General features: G+C 42.9%; 1 protein-coding gene across 2 annotated transcripts; it reads right to left on the bottom strand.

Annotated features, from left to right (window-relative positions):
* Positions 1 to 6,868: 6,868 nt before the first annotated feature.
* On the bottom strand, positions 6,869 to 15,250 carry LOC148008303 (homeobox-leucine zipper protein ATHB-15-like). Of its 2 annotated transcripts, none has more exons than XM_087674328.1 (18): positions 13,914 to 15,250; positions 13,628 to 13,781; positions 13,313 to 13,419; positions 13,097 to 13,187; positions 12,891 to 12,989; positions 11,915 to 12,028; positions 11,616 to 11,699; positions 10,943 to 11,104; positions 10,638 to 10,712; positions 10,433 to 10,545; positions 10,156 to 10,303; positions 9,781 to 9,984; positions 9,547 to 9,630; positions 9,249 to 9,392; positions 8,712 to 9,148; positions 7,993 to 8,116; positions 7,679 to 7,828; positions 6,869 to 7,397 (listed from the first exon to the last, which is right to left on the bottom strand). In XM_087674328.1, exons 1-18 carry the CDS (start codon positions 14,132 to 14,134, stop codon positions 7,248 to 7,250), a joined length of 2,661 nt encoding a protein of 886 aa, XP_087530454.1. In that variant the 5' UTR covers positions 14,135 to 15,250; the 3' UTR covers positions 6,869 to 7,247. The 2 variants fall into 2 exon arrangements, with proteins under 2 accessions (XP_087530454.1, XP_087530455.1); XM_087674329.1 differs by having other exon boundaries at positions 6,872 to 7,397; positions 13,631 to 13,781; positions 13,914 to 15,249.
* Positions 15,251 to 16,186: the final 936 nt, after the last annotated feature.

Here is a 16,186-nt window from a genome sequence, read left to right as displayed (position 1 = left end):
TTTATATCTATCGCAACATTACAGGCTCTATGAGCCTGGATAATGATACTAAATTGGATATCATTGGCATTGGGGATATTACATTACAATTTGCTTCATGCAACCCTTTTTATTTTGCATAGCATAACATACATCATTATTGGCTTTGACCAAAAGTCTACTCTTTGTTGGAAAGTTAGATAATGTAAGATATTATATCTATTTTGGTGATTCTACATGTTAGATTACCCATGGTTGCCTTGTTTTTGCTCGAAGTGCCAAGCTAGCAACCTCCATCTTTTGTTTGTATTTGGGTATGTTGATTGTATACTGGTTATGGTCAATTTACACATGTTTATTTATGCATTATCGCCTTGGTCACATGTTTTTGAAAGGAATGAAATTCTTGACTTATTTGCAGTATCTTTCGCCTCTTGATTACTCACATTTTGATTTATGTATAATCATTGTCTTTATGGGAGGTAGACATCTAACACTCATAAAAAGTATGGCTCTATGCACATGGGTGAGCCTTCGACTCTTGCATTCCAATGTGTGCTATCCCATGCCCTGTTAATCATTGGATGGCACCAAGTACTTTCACATTTATTGATGATTATTTGCATAAGGTTTGGGCTTATCCTATTAAGTAGAAATCAAATGTGTTGGCTACATTTCAATGATTTGTTGCTCTTATTGAGAGATAGTCTGGGCATAAAACGCCTAAGGTTTGACAATGGGAGTGAATACGTCTCAAAGGAAATTTAATAGTTTTGTAATGAATGGGATATTAAGCACCAATTAACTAACCCACATATCCCACCCTAGAATGATATTGCAAAGCGCATGAATATAACTATTCAAGAAAGATTCTATAGTATGCTTAGTCGAGTAGGCTTACCACAATACTTTTGGGCTGAGGTAGTTAATACTATTATGTACCTCATTAATTGATCCCCATGCACTATTGTTGGTTTGTCAAGTTACAAATGAGATATGGTTTGGAAAACCTTCATTATATGCTCATCTAAGGATCTTTGGACATGAGGCTTTATTTCCAAAGACTAGAGCAATAAGTTGGATCCAAAGTCTATCAAATGCATCATTCTTAGATATAGAAATGTAGGTGAGATGAGCTATCATTTTTGGGATCCACAGGCTCGAAAGATTACCTGTAGCCAACCCTGATGTTATGTTTCATGAAGAGAGGATGTATAAGCAACCTCAGTAGGTAGTTGTGGTACGTAGGTGGTCTTTCGAGAAGAGCCTCCTATTACAATACAACAAGCTAGATAGCCTACAGTTGATGATGTAATGGCTCAAGATTTGCCTGCTATACAAGATCATGCTGGTAGACAAAGAGAACATGCTATACAAGCCCCACACCTAACTTCGAGGTACTCCGCTAGAGCTCCATGACCTCCTGATCGCTATGTGCTCTCTATGAATTATGCCATGGTGACAAACTCGACTAAGCCACTACATAGGGTGGTCTTTCAAGAAGAGCCCCCTATTATAGTAGGACCAACTAGCTAGCCTACTATTGACGATGTAGTGCCTCAAGATCTGCCTATTATATAGAATCATGCTGTTAGACAAAGAGAACATGCCATACAAGCTCCACAACTAACTTTAAGATACTCTACTAGAGCTTCATGATCTCCTTATTGCTATGAGCTCTCTGTGAATTATGCCATGGTGTTAGACTCTACTAAGCCACTTACTTATGAGAAGGCTATGGGTCAAGGTGATTTTCATTCTGGGGAGAGGGCTATGCTATTTGAGTTTGATTTGCTACAAAAGAACTGTACATGGGACTTACTTTTCTTGCTTGATGAAAAACATGCATTGTCATGCAACTGGATGTACAAGCTGAAGAGTACACCTAGTCAACCTAAGCTAACATGTAAGGCTAAATTGTTTGGAAAGGGTTTTAAGTAGGAGCATGATGTTGACTTTGATGAAATCTTTTATCTTGTAGTCAAGATAACTACCCTATGCTTGGTCTTGTTGGTTGCTTAGTTGGATTTGGACCTTTATTAGATGAACTTAAAGTTAACTTTCTTACGTGGGGACATACATGATTATATTTATATGCAATGGCCTAAGAGCTTTGCAAAGAAAGGCACAACATACCTAGTGTGCACATTGAAAAAGATTCTTTATGGACTTAAGCATGTACTTGTGGAGTGGTAACACAAGTTTGATGCTTTTATGCATTAGTAAGGGTATTCTCATAGTGATATGGATCCGTGTTAATACACAAAGAAGGCATGGTGACAATATCTTTATTATTTTGGTATTTTTATATTGATGATATGCTTATAGCTAGGAGTGCTCATATTGAACTATATGATTTAAAGACTCCACTCAAGAAGAGCTTTGAGATGGAGGACATGGGATGGGTCTCACATATACTTGGTATACACATTATGAGTAATCACTCAAGAGACTTTTTCAATTATCTACAAAGGAGTATATCCATAGAGTACTTGAGCGATTCCATATGTAAAATGGTAAGCATATTGGCTATCCTTTATGTTCTCATGTAAAGATTAATCAAGAAGAGATGACCACGGTTTTGTATGCATCCACAATGGGCAGTTTAATATATGCCATGACAACCACTCGCCCTAACATAGCATTTATAGTGAGAATTGTGGCACGTTATATGGCTACACATGGTAAGCAACATTGAGATGTCGTAAAGCGTATCATGAGATACTTGAAGGCATTGCGTATATGTGTATTTTACATGGTAGCCAAGATACAGGTCATATTACACTGATTCATATTATGCAAGGCATACAAACAATAGAAAGTCCACTTGTAAATACGTCTTTATTTATAGTTTCTCTCTCTTAGATGTCAAAAGTGCAAAAATGCACAACCTTGTCTACTAATGAGACACTTAGTACATTGTAGCTATTAAGGCTTGTAAGGAGGTCCTATGGTCATGCAATTCGCTTGCATATCTTAGTATGATTATGACTACAATACATTTAAATTCAACGTGTTGTTTAGTTGTCGCATAATCCAATCTTCCATGCGAAGCATATTGAGGTGCACATCATCAAGGAGATGGTAGAAGAATTCCACAAATTTGCTCACAAAAAGCCTCCCATGCCTTCCTTAGGTGGTTAATGAGAGTAGGATGAGATGACGTCTTTTCTCATCCTATAATCTATGTACATGTACATGTTCTAAATACTTGTAAAAAAAAATGAAGCTCTTCCTCCCACTTTTATTGATCATAATCAACCAATCCTTTTTTTAAATCCCCATGCATGAGGGTGTAGCGAAGCATCTTGTAAGAATCTAATTAGTGTCTATTGAGCCATTTTTTTTTAATTACCAAATTTTGTTTTATTAATTATACAACTTCATAAGCTGAAGAGAACATTTCCCATTGGCTATATAGCTACTATTTAAAAAATTCTTGAGATATGCGAAGAAAAAGTTACTCATTTTTCAACCCTCATGCATATAACCAAATATTGTAAACTCATATCTCATGTATATTAAGTGTATTCATTTTGAAAACATTAATCAAATACCATGTTATTTTAAAAAATACTTTCTAAAACTTGATTGATTGAGCAAAGAAAGTGTTTGTGAAACTAATGGGACTTGATTCCACATTAAATATAATCAAGGTTACATGACAAAAACCTAACATAACCCATAGTATAAAGAAAGATTAAGGTTTGAGAACCAACCTAGTAACTTGACTACTCACAGGTCTTGATTTCAAGCTAGCTAGTCGTTGGACAATATGAAGACTAAGGATAGTATGATGACTCATAGGTCTTGATTGCAAGCTAGCTAGTAGTTAGATAGTATGAAGCCTAAGGATTCAATGAAGATGCCATTGAAGCCTAGTAATGTTGTTATAGAATAGCGAGTAGATTTTTCTTCTTTTATTGATGCTCAAAAAAATAGGTGATAATTAATTTGGGGGCATTTGGGAGAGTATAATGTATCTTGATTTTAATTCAAAAATTTAAGGGTGAAGCATTGGATCACAATTTGATGACAAGTAACAATTTAGGAGAGTATAATGTATCTTGCTTTTGATTCAAAAATTTAAGGGTCTAGCATTGGATCATAGTTCGATAACAAGTAGCAATATGGGAGAGTATAATGTATCTTGATTTTGAGAGAGTAATATTTTAAAATTGCAATTTGTGAACTGTAGTTGAGAAGCCTTTTACATTTAAGCCTTAATCTCATAGCCTAACTCTGGACCCCTAGTGCACCTTATACACGTTTAAATACAAATGATGATACAATTGTAAAGCCTCGATTAAGAGGAGAAGCCATGTGAATTGTAGTTGAGAAGCCTTTTACATTTAAGCCTTAATCTCATAGCCTGACTCTGGACCCCCAATGCACCTTATACACATGTTTAAATACAAATGATGATACAATTGTAAAGCCTCAATTAAGAGGAGAAGCTATGTGTAAGCCCAAGACTTGGTTGGGTCCTCGCTTAAGGAGGCCTATGCAACTAAATGGTACAAAGCTATTAGAGTCTACTCTATAAGTTAATATAGAGCTAGGTTAATAGCAAGTGAGACATATTCCATTGAGTTAAGGGGTCTTATAGTTACGAAGAACCCCTATTTTAGGTCTACCTTGTAGGTTATATGGAGCTAAGTTAGTAGCAAGAGATGTATATTCCATGGAGTTATGGTGTCATATGCTCAATGTCTAGTTACGAAGAACCCCTATTTTAGGTCTACCTTGTAGGTTATATGGAGCTAAGTTAGTAGCAAGAGATGTATATTCCATGGAGTTATGGTGTCATATGCTCAATGTCCCACCCTTCTAGGGTATTAACAATAATCCATGGTGCTCCATTGTAAAGCCTCAATTAAGAGAAGAAGCCATGTCTTGGGTCCTCACTTAAGGAGGTCTATGCAACTAGATAGTTACAAACCTACTAGGGTCTAACCTGCAGGTTATTTAGATCCAAGTTAGTACTAAGAGAGGCATATTCCATTGAGTTATGGGGTCTACTAGTTCGAAAGGAACCATATTTTGGGCTCAAGGGACCGTAGTTGTACACGTAGCCCTTGGTTATGGGGTTCAAGATAACTCCATTGAGTTATGGGATACAAAGGACCCCTATTTTGGGCTTGAGAGCCCGTATTTGTAGAGGGAGCCCTTGGCTATGGGGTCCAAGCGAACTAGGGGCTAATATCCCCCATGGTGAGAAACTAAGAGCAACACCATCTACTTGATAGTATACAGAAAATTCATTAGCATATTCCTTCAATGACTAGTAAAAGTTATTCTCACACTGGTCATGCTATTCTGTTACCCTCACAAGTTTTAGAGCAATGTCCATCTTAAAGCCACGATTTATCTATTGACCTAACTAGAGTTCATTCGACAATCCTTAAGCTCTTCAACTAGCTAGATAGGGTAAAGGGGCTAAAATAGTGATGGATATTGGCCGCTTTGCACAATCCATAACAATGTTCATTGCAAGACTATAAATCATGCTACGCAAAAATTGCAAAGCTCGAGTGAAATGCAAAACAAAATTGAGCACAAACAATTGAGAGATGTGATTTCTTTAGGCAACATGAGACAAACTAGCAATGAAAATTGCCCACGTGTGACAACCTTGCCCCTGTTCTAAGGCATGGAACATTCTAGATTTCAACACATCACAACACATTCTCAAGCTTTTGTTTAAAAATCGCTTAGTGTTGTCTCTAGAAGGGGGGATAACCTGTCATACACCCAATTCTTCAGACCCTCGATAGCTACTCTCCTTCTAGATAAATGATGTCCTCTCTCGAATTCTGGGTATCGATCTACAGGAGGTAGCGGTTTCTATCGAGCATGGGGACCCTCCTGAATGGTGGTCCTGGGTATCGATCTACAGGAGGTAGCGGTTTCTCTCGAGCATGGGGACTCTCCTGAATGGTGGTTTTGGAACTATTGATTCAATGTCATCGAGCACAGGACTGTATTTCCGATCTCTGCACTACCTTACCTGCCCTCTTCGGGGTCTAAATCACCTCAAAACAGCAGTTTCAGGTGATTGAAAGGAAAGGGATGGGGATGGAAAACAAAAGTCGCTGCAAGCACACAGAAGGCGTAGAGCTGTTTGGCAAAACGCGTGGTTTTTGAAGCCTTGAAGCCTCTATACTCATGGATTAGCTCGTATGGGAAGCAAGTAATTACCTTAGCCTTCCTCGTCGGAGAATGGATATATATATATATAAATATATATATTTATTTATTTATTTATTTATATATGCTCATGAGCAACCGCCAAAGCCCCTCTATATGCTCATGAGCAACCGCCAAAGCCCCTCTGGGAGGAATCATGAATATCAAGCATTCGACAGTTGCCCCTAGTTCGTTGGTCTCGGTATGCAAGAAACTGGTTATACTGATCAGGCTCGGTGGGGCCCAATAGTACGCAGAGGCGACTTCTCGACGTTACTCAGGAAATGTCTAGCTCTTCTGCTCTTTTGTGAGCCTGAGGCATTCCGCCCTCCCTGCAGCCCTGCCGCTGCCGCTTCCGCTTATGCAGGCAACGTAGCGTCTTATCACATGCCACCACTTGAAGCGGAGTCCCAATCTCAGAGAGTAGCAACCACGACTCTGCTTTCTAACCAACCCCGCACCTTGCAAAAGAGATCATTCTTCCAAGATTTGCGGCTCTCGCCGAGGCGTGAATGATAATACACAACAGCTCAGAGTGCACTTGCCCACCATGCTACTGTGAGAAATAAAACCCTAAAAGTTTCCAAAGGCTACCCTACCCTACCTACCGGCTCATAGCTTTTAACACACCAAAGCATCATCAGATTCATATTTCAAGAAAACTTAGTTTTAGGCATTGAAGGAAGCTGGGTGGCTACGGTACACGAGCAGGCAATGCGTATTCATCTCTTAATTGGCCTTTCTGCCCTAAAGAAATGTGCCATGATTTACTTGCATAACAAGGGCAAACAAGAAGAATAATCGATCGGTTGGCGCTTGTTGGATAATGAGGCTAGTACAAAACCCTAAAGCAGCTCCAGATTTGTTGAGCTGGTTCGTTGCAAGGCATGTAAAACTACTTTTAGATGATAAGCCTTGTACAAAACCTTGGACATATTTTTTAACGACAGTCATTAATGCGAAGGCTAATAATAACTAGTAGTACAAGCGGGATACTGATGGCCGTGTGAGGGTTGGAGAATAATTTACACATTGTTTGTTTCCGAGATGGAGTGTAGATGACGATTGATGGTAGTGCTTTACATGAAAGACCAATTGAGGTAGACGAATGCGACTCCATGGACGGTGTCGTCATTCACATCAAGAACCTTCCATGCAATTGCCCGATCATAAGAAGCCAGCCGGCCTGTGCTTGACAGACGGACACCGGCAGGGAGGCATGCATAACCCTGCACAGAAATCACGAACAGCATCCATCGATTCGTCAATCAAACAATATGCATCAATTAAACCGTGATCGATCAATCAAGAAAGAAGTCATAATCAAATGCATTAGGAAGTGTTTTAAGTGACTACAACATCCATCAATTCATCAATCGAACCACTCATGGAATGCAACAATTAATCCGCGATCAATCAATCCCTCTTATTGAAAGAGACCTAGATTACTAAAGCAGAAGTGGTAATTACAGTTTGCCGACAGGAATAGCACACAAAGAGTTGTACGAACCTGCTGAAGGACTTGTGCCAGAGTAGAGCCAAGGCTCTTTTTGCCTTCCTCATCCAGCGTCTCCTCCCATGAAAGCTCATATAATGCAGCAAGCGTGGTTTCCAGCATATCCAGGCCAGCTTGATTTGCAAATGTAAACATAGACATCGTCTACATGCATCCAAAACAATAGTATCATCCACTGACATGTATCAACAGGAAATGAAGAACCTTGAATCACCTTTTCTTTGGGCTGGGCTGTCGTTCAAGATTGCCACAAGTTTGGGACATGAAATTAGAGTAAAATGTGCGGAGATTCATCCTGCCTTAGTTACCTTACAAGAACAACACATTACAGCATCAGAGAACTGCCACAGCTGCTCGAAGCATTGCTTGCCATCGTCGTCGTCTTCATCATCTTTGGCGTTAACCCGCACTAGCTCCATGCCCACAAAACGCCTTTAAAAGAAGAAAAAGGACCAAGTAAAAACATAGAATCGGTCACATTGTTGCATATTGCATGTGGATGCTAAAACCTCTTAAGCATACTATTGATCATGTTAAAACCTCTTAGGAAGCCCTTGGGCATATTCTGATCGCTCGCCAATTAGTCTGTTCTTGGTCATGATTAGGATCATAGAGTAGATGTCTACCATGAAAGGGACAGACAATCAGGCAATGTACTCATTTTGTAAGATCAAAATAAGGTTGATAGAACAGATGACTGTCGTAATTGGGACAATCAAACTATTTGTCGTGCAAGTCTGCAAATTTTTGCCGACTGCCGATTTGTTGTCATAAGCGTATACCCAAGGTTAGCTATCCTCGTGAGTCTAGTCTGTCAGGCATTCACAGTAGACAGGTGCAGACCAAACAGCACTCATACTTTAATGTGACATAAATAACTATTGCAAGAGCAAACTCCCGCAGCAAAAAAGACGATGGATAGCTTGCATCTTGATGGTATAGGGCTACCAGTGTGAGAACATTGGAGACATAAACAACTATATTTTACGTGGCGAGACGCCAGCTGCAAACAAACTATGGCACGTACTTGTAGCTCTTGCAGATGAGGTGGGCCAGGGTGAGGCCTTGAGCAGTTATCTCAGAAGATGAGGCAGGTGGGCTTGCAGCAGCTGCTGGTGGCAGGGATAGAGGGGCAGGCAAAGCCTGATGATGAAGCAGAGCTGCCATGTTGGTGACAATGCGGCGGACGTTGGCCATGACATGGCGAATAAATTGGCGTGCTAGTGGTACCAGGGCATCTTGCTGAAGGCGGTTCTCGACAGGGAATTGGAATACTAATGTGAGCAGCGATCGGGCAGTTGTATTGGCACTGTACTGATGATGATGATGATACTGAGCTCCTCCAGCAGCTGCTGATCCTTTGCCGCAGCTTCCGTCCATTAGAACCAGCTGTCTGCCATTGATGGCTGGCCCAACTTCCAGAGCCGACGCTAGATCTAGAGTCCTCGTACGAGCTTCTCCTTCCTGTTAATTATCAGAGAGGGTGATCCCAAGCGTTACCAAGAGTGAATGGTCAGAAAGAATGATGGGAGAACACATGAATTGGAGAAGATTTAGTACTCACATTGCCACCCCTGTCTAATCGGACAACCCGAAACCCTGATGGTAAGAGAGGGACCTCATCTGACACACTGTTTGTGTCGATCGGCCCGAATACCATCTGAGCACATGCAGGTCCAGCAGACTTCTCTTCCAATCCGCTACAATGCTGCATCGAATTTATTCTTTTCATTCAGTTAAATTCCGATTAACTCAAACCTGGTTTGTGGCAAACGCAATATGAAGTACTAGCTAACAGGATTAGAGTTGAATCTAAAGCGTTTCTGCAGGCAGGACTGCATTGAGCTATCGGTTACTTTTACCTGCAATAAGAGCGTCTCTCTAGATAGAAGAGAATCTTCACGCCCCACGTCATTGCAGTCCTCCAGTTTGATGAGTTCCAGTAGCTGAGATATTTCGGAATCCCAGAAAGAAAAAGAGGAAATGTCCGGTATGTCAATCTCAGTCCTGAAATTCTTTTTCACAAGAAAGGAGAACATATGATGTAAAACAAATCAGACGGACTGAAAGCAGTGGCTGATCGAAGAGTACAGTACTTCATCTTGATTGACGCTGTGAACTTGAGGGTAGAGGAGCTGCGAGGTGCAGGAGAAGTCAGCTGATCCGGTGTATTGAGTGAAGGGGCGCATGGAGGCAGCCAAGTTAGCGGACGGGTAACTGGAATTAGGGTCAGGCTTGTGGTCGGCCCACTCAGAGCGATGCTCACGCAGGAAGCGCACTAGCAGAGATGGTGAAACAGCCTGAAGCACCAGAAGAGATTATAGCGTCGGATGATCAGAAACTTCTAGGGGGCTCCAAAAATTGGGATTCATAGGGGGAACAAGATGTCTACTGTGATAATCATTATTATCGTGTGCGCGCGCGCGAGTGTGTACGTGTGTGTGCATTCAAATTTCTGTAACAGTTAGGACCTGAAGAGGCATAGACGCCTTTGCGCACACCACCCCTGAGCTCGGTTTCAGCAGCACTTGCACGTCATCCAGCCCGTGATCATGATCTGCATTGTTAACCGTTGTCCATCCTTCGTCTGCGAACGTGTTAATCGCATCATTAAAACCCCTGCACACATGTGTACGTCATATTCAGAAGATCGCATATAACACATCACAAATAGATTCCTCGCTACGGTTGCGGCTTTGCATTTGATCTTTCTTCATCACAATCATGTCATGACTGGTCTTCCGTTACCTTGCCAGCCTGTGGCTGAGCGATCTCACAGCCGCTGGCTGCTGGTTCACAACGCCTCCCCCAGGCAAATCGATGGCAGACTCTTGTGCAATACAAGACAAGTGGCGGAAAGCCTGCAGAAAATAGGATCACAGGAATGAAATTTACAGGCTAGAAGAGCGGTACTCAACCCAGAGCCTGCAGGTACTGAGCATTAAATCATTACCGCTAGAGACATCTTCTCCGCCAAAACAGCTGAGGACTCGTAGAGGGGACGGACAATCTCGGGCACGGTCCATGGCTACAGGATCAACGAGTATAGTATACGAGCCATGAGCAAGTCTAGATCAAAGTGTCTCAGCTAATCAAATCAAGACACAGAAATCGAGCAAGAAGGCGATGAATAGGTTTAGATTCCAGTAGATTGGGGGTGATGAGTGAGCTAGGACGGTACGAACTGAGATGATAGAAAAGTTAGGTTGGTGGTGAATTTTGTTGCGGGTACTGGTACTACTAATGAGTGAGCATTACCTCCAGATCAAAATGATCAACGACAATGACGACGGAGCCGCCGGCGCCGCAGGGTCGGATGAGGCAGCCACTGGCGCGCATCTCGGCTCTCGCGAAGGAGGGCATGGGGGGCGCTGTGGGCACCCCCGGGTGCAGGCCGCCAAGTAAGGAACGCTCGCATATCTAACAGCCCAGTATTCATTAAAAGCCGAGGTTTAGTGCGATGTGAATTCACTAAATAAAACTGAAAAAAAAAAAAGCCCCTTAGAATTCTTGGAGAGAATTTACGTAATTTTTTTTTAAAAACCCTTGAAATCCTTGGAGAGTTTTTTTTTTAATCTGTAAACTTATTGTATGTAATTTTAGCCAGAGCAGCTCCCAAAATTTCTCAGAAACCTAATTCAAGGTTTTCAGTAAACACTGAGATTCTGACTGATGAGAAAATATTTATTTTCCAAATATAACACAGGCCATGACTGATAATTAGCCTCACTATATATTATTATTATTATTATGATTATGATTATGATGATAATCTTCATACAAGTACACTCATTAGACTCGCGTAATCCTTTCTTTAAGCTTACAATGAACACACATGTTACAGGTCCCGACTCCTCTCTCTCCACAGTCTGTAATGATTTGGTTTGTAAGCTTTATTGAGGGTTTAATTTGTATTTGTATTCATTATTACCACATAGCCGCCGTCCTCTAACGATGAGCTGTAGCGGAGCGTACAGAAGTCGCGTGCAGGCGCCATCGTTGTGGGTGCGTACATCTGCCGGGATAAAAAAGAAGAGAAATAAACAAACAAAGAGACACACATGATCACGTTTCATCATCATCGTCAATATTCTCAGACTTTGTCGAAAGATGGATCTCTGGCATGCTTCGATAGACAGAATTCGTGGACGATTTGACATTGAATCATATTTGCGTTACGAGGAAGAAAGGGCACGAAAGAGAACGATCGACCGGGCCACCCCCACCCACCTGCATGTATAGTATCTCCAGGGTGCCTCCATTGCCTGCAGGCGCGGCCCACAACGTGCTAGATCGACGACAGTCTCGACACCATGACGCCCGATCTTTCAAAATGCTAGCCACCTGCTCGCCCAATCCATGACCATGCACGCCACACATTCTAACTCAGAAGACAAAATGGAAGCATTTCCAACTCAGAAGACTAAATAATAGCATTTCCACTTCTCTCGTGCATGCACGTAGGAAATATTAGATAACTTTCACATTTAGATACCCACTTCTCTAACTCCAACATCATGATTTGGGAATCCGTACATATTCTCTCAAACATGGAGCCCCATTTCTCTCTATCCCAGAGCATTACGAGCTACCACATACTTGTCTGTTGCAGTTTTGGAGGGGAGAGGAATCCAAGGGGTACAGGAGAAGGTATAGCTTGGATCCCTTACAGGAGCCCACGATGTCACTACACAAGACTCTATTATTCATCATAATATGGTTGCGGGGGGATCACAGTGGTTAAAGGGCAGGTATGGCATGCATTCCATGGAGCAGTTCATGAATATACATTACTCACATCACACGGGCTAACATAGGGTACTTGTGCTTGCATCAGGCTAATGGTTAAGAGTGGCCAAGTTGCCAGAAGGAGTCAATTTCTCACAATTGACGATGAAAGAAAGCTTGTAAAGCCTGATGTGAGGGTCCGATTAACACAGTATCCAGTGGTTTTTCCCAATTGGTTGTGATGGGAATTAGATTGGCAAAAGTAGATTAGGGCTATCGTCGAATCAGCACAATATCCGGTTGTCTGTTTGACGTGGGTCTGCTTAGAACCTAATCGGCAGGAGCAAATTTGTAACTAGCGTCTACTGAAAACAAAATATCCCGGTTGACCCCCGTTGGAATTTGGAAATATGCAGCTAGTGATAGTTGTTTATTTTGTAATATAATTTTCCCTAATTCGACAAGGCCGATCGATTACCCTTGTGGGCTCCAGAGCCACCATCCCGCCTGCTCGTGCCGCTACCCCAGCGTTGCACCCATGGGCAATATTCACCATTCCAGCGGAATCTGGACCAGGCTGCAATAATTCACATCTTAAGTTGGCTTTTAAAAAACACGGTTTATCTTACCCTACGGCTGAAAAGCTTGAGAAAAAGGTTAACAGCGAATAACGAAAACCTATACCTTCATTCCAGGCATCTGCACCCACTCCACGGCAGTTCCTGTAGCTTTGGCTAAGAACTCTGTCAAAGCCTCCTCCGCGAGCGATAAGATACTGCGCGAGACGAGCAACTCGGTTAGCGGGATCATTACCTCGAACCATAATTAGGGGATGCCAATAGCAAAACATGCTAGACTGTTCAGTGGAAGCAGGTGGCAATATGACTGTGTCAGACGCACCCAGAATGCGTTACATCGATTGCAGGATGCTGAGGGGTGGCATTAACATGTTGAAGGCCACTTGTAACAACTGAATCACAACTCGTGTCTGTGGTGGCTATACCTCCCTGCGCACAAAATACAGAGCTGATTAGGGCCTCTCCATTAAGTCTAGTAAGTCACACATCTACGAAAGAGAGAACCAAGATCAAATGGCAGCTGCTACAGATGGATAGTTTGAGATATGATGGCTGATAAATAGTGTTGGAGAGTGCATTTTAGACTAATTAGGGTTTGACAAGGCTTCCAGGATATGAGCTATATGTATGCTCGCACCACCTGTTGTCGTAAGTAATTGTTCTCGTAGTGCAACTGAGCGAGCTGCTTCTGCAGTCGATCGTTCTCTTCCATCAGCAGCTTATTCATTGCAGTAAGCTTGCCGTTCACAGCTTGCAGCCGAGCGTACTCCTTCCGCTGCTTCTCGCGACACCTGATCAGAGCCCAAAACAGATCACCACCAAACCTTATACCGCGCCCATCCATCATTATATAGTGCGCCTGCAGAAGAACGTACTTCGCTAAATATCACTCAAAATTGATTTATTTTGTAACATAAGCTTACCTCCTGTTTTGGAACCACACTTTGATTTGCTTGGGCTCGATGTTTTGGAGGATGGGGCACTCTCTGATGAGCTGCTGCCTCCGAAGGGAGCTTGGCTTAGGGCACTCATTGTACAAGCGCTCCAAAGCCTCGACTTGCTCATTCGTGTAACGCACATATTTGCCCGAGTCGAGTGAGCATTTCTCTTTCGAGATCACACTGCTCCCAGACATCGTCAACATATGTGACAGTGAGAGAGAGAGAGAGAGAGAGAGAGAGTTTGTGTGTGTGTGTGTGTGTGTGTGTGTGTGTGTGATTGCCTGAAATGATTCCTTGTCTGCTGATTGGATTATCAGGCTATTGAGTAGCCGATATAAGGTGACTCGGGTAATGAGTGAGTGTCTGCTAATTAACTAATTCGAGGATGTGAGCTCAATATGCAGGCAGGTGCTGCAACAGCTGGTGAGTGGGAAGAGAGAGAGGGCCGCAGCCATGACAGCGAGGGCTCACATGATCAGGACAGCTGCAGCAAGCAACCGGCTTGGTTATAGAGAGAAGAGAAGACGATGGCAGAAGGTGGTGTGATGATAGAGATCAGCCAAAGACGCATATACACATGCAAACAGTCTAGAGAGAGAGCGAGAGAGAGGAAGAGAGAGAAAGAGGAATTAGGGACGAATGGTTCGCACGCGCAAAGAAGGGGGAGTGTCCGAATATACATGCGCGCTCTAGCTATGTGTGTGTCCTTTCTAGAGAGGTGTGTTTTTCTTTCGTGAGAGAGGATAAAGAAAAACACAAGGGGTATTATGGGGCAGTGTGTATGGCTAACATCAAGGCGTTTGCCAAGACCCGAGGCAGGATTATTAGAAGGAGAAGAGGAGATGGAATGGGAGGCTGAACAAAAGAGAGAGAGAGAGAGAGAGGGGGAGGCTCAAAAGAAAACCGCAAGGAAGGCGAGCGCGCACTTGTCCAGGAAGGAAAGTGGGTAGGACTCTTTTGGCAGGATCAGAAAAGAGAAAGAGAGAGAGGAGAGAAGACGAGAGGGAACTTTTCGTACGCAGAGGGCAAAAAAACACATACCTACATACAGACAGACAGAGCGAGACAGTGTCACAGACAGACACAGAGAGAAGGAGAGGGAGCACAGAGAGAGAGAGAGGGTTTGTAGGAACAGACTTCGATTGCTATGATGAATAGAAAGAGAGAATGTGTGAGAGACCGTGGGGAACACTGGAAAATCCGAGGGTGCAGGCGATCTTCTTCGCTCTGTCCCTCTCTCTCTCTCTTTAGTCCGACTTTGCGACAGTCACTCACCACTCACCAGTGTATGGATGGTATACCCCTCTCTCTCTCTCTCTCTCTCTCTCTATCACTGAGAGAACTACTTCGTACTGATCAAAACCAGGCTTGCCGGACCCCGAGACACAACCCCTACCCCTCCTATCTACAATTATATCTAGGTGCTGCATTATCGTTGGTTTTTTAATTTTAGAAACACCTTTTCTAATGGTTTTTTGTCACTCTAAAATTTTTTCTTTTTCCGAACTTCCAATTTAGTGATGATGCCGCGGACACGCCGTCGAGGGGCTCTCTCTCTTTCCTCTCGAGATCGTTCTTGTATTTTGTAATGTATAAAGCGGCGGCTGAGTTATTTATTCGCCCGTTTATGAGGAGTTCGTTATTAAATGTTAAGAATCAAAAAGGATTTTCATTAGAAAATATCGATTTATTTGACACTAGCAGCCCACCGGCCAGCCAGCCCACCACGCACAAGTGCAGATCCTCTCCCTCCCTCTCTCTCTCTCTCTCTCTCTCCCCCCCACGACCCTTCGCCGTAAATTGTAACAGCCAACTCTCCCCGAGAGCTTTCAATCTCTTTGAAAGCTCTCTTTTGATAAAGTGAGTGGAGAGTGCGAGAGAGGGAGAGGGAGAGAGATCGTGGATGTGGACGTCTCTCTCTCACATTCAATCTCTCGCACCTGAAAAATACCAAACTGGTAGTACTGGCAAGTGTTTTGTATGTAAGGAGGAGGAGCAGGAGTCGCAGTAGTGTTTGTATGCCTACGTCCGTTCGTTTTCGTCGACATCCCAACGTCTATCGGGTAAACGTCTTCCTCTGCCGGTTAAATACCAGAACCCTCCTGCCCCCCTCGTCCCTTTTTTCGTCCCTTTCGCCCATCGCTGCCACGTCGACCACCACCTCCAGTCTGCCCCCCAAAGCAAGCATTCTTTGAGCCACTCCGTAACCGACTCCCCCCTCCCCCCCCCCTCTTTCAGTGTTCACAAATAACAGA

The sequence above is a fragment of the Lygodium microphyllum genome, unplaced genomic scaffold, assembly GCF_053477565.2.
Source record: "Lygodium microphyllum isolate KBCC unplaced genomic scaffold, Lygodium_microphyllum_v1.1.10 scaffold_202, whole genome shotgun sequence".
Lineage (NCBI taxonomy): Eukaryota > Viridiplantae > Streptophyta > Polypodiopsida > Schizaeales > Lygodiaceae > Lygodium > Lygodium microphyllum.
Note: the sequence above shows the minus strand (reverse complement) of the source record. Positions and strands in the feature narration are given on the sequence as shown.

What these genes read in the sequence shown, in the direction of transcription:
- LOC148008303 (XM_087674328.1), bottom strand. Translation starts at nt 14,134, where the DNA reads ATGTTGACGATGTCTGGGAGCAGTGTGATCTCGAAAGAGAAATGCTCA. An exon ending in GATTAGACAGGGGTGGCAAT is followed by an intron (nt 9,149 to 9,248) that starts GTGAGTACTAAA and finishes GATAATTAACAG; the next exon opens with GAAGGAGAAGCTCGTACGAG. An exon ending in CTCATCTGCAAGAGCTACAA is followed by an intron (nt 8,117 to 8,711) that starts GTACGTGCCATA and finishes CTTCTTTTAAAG; the next exon opens with GCGTTTTGTGGGCATGGAGC.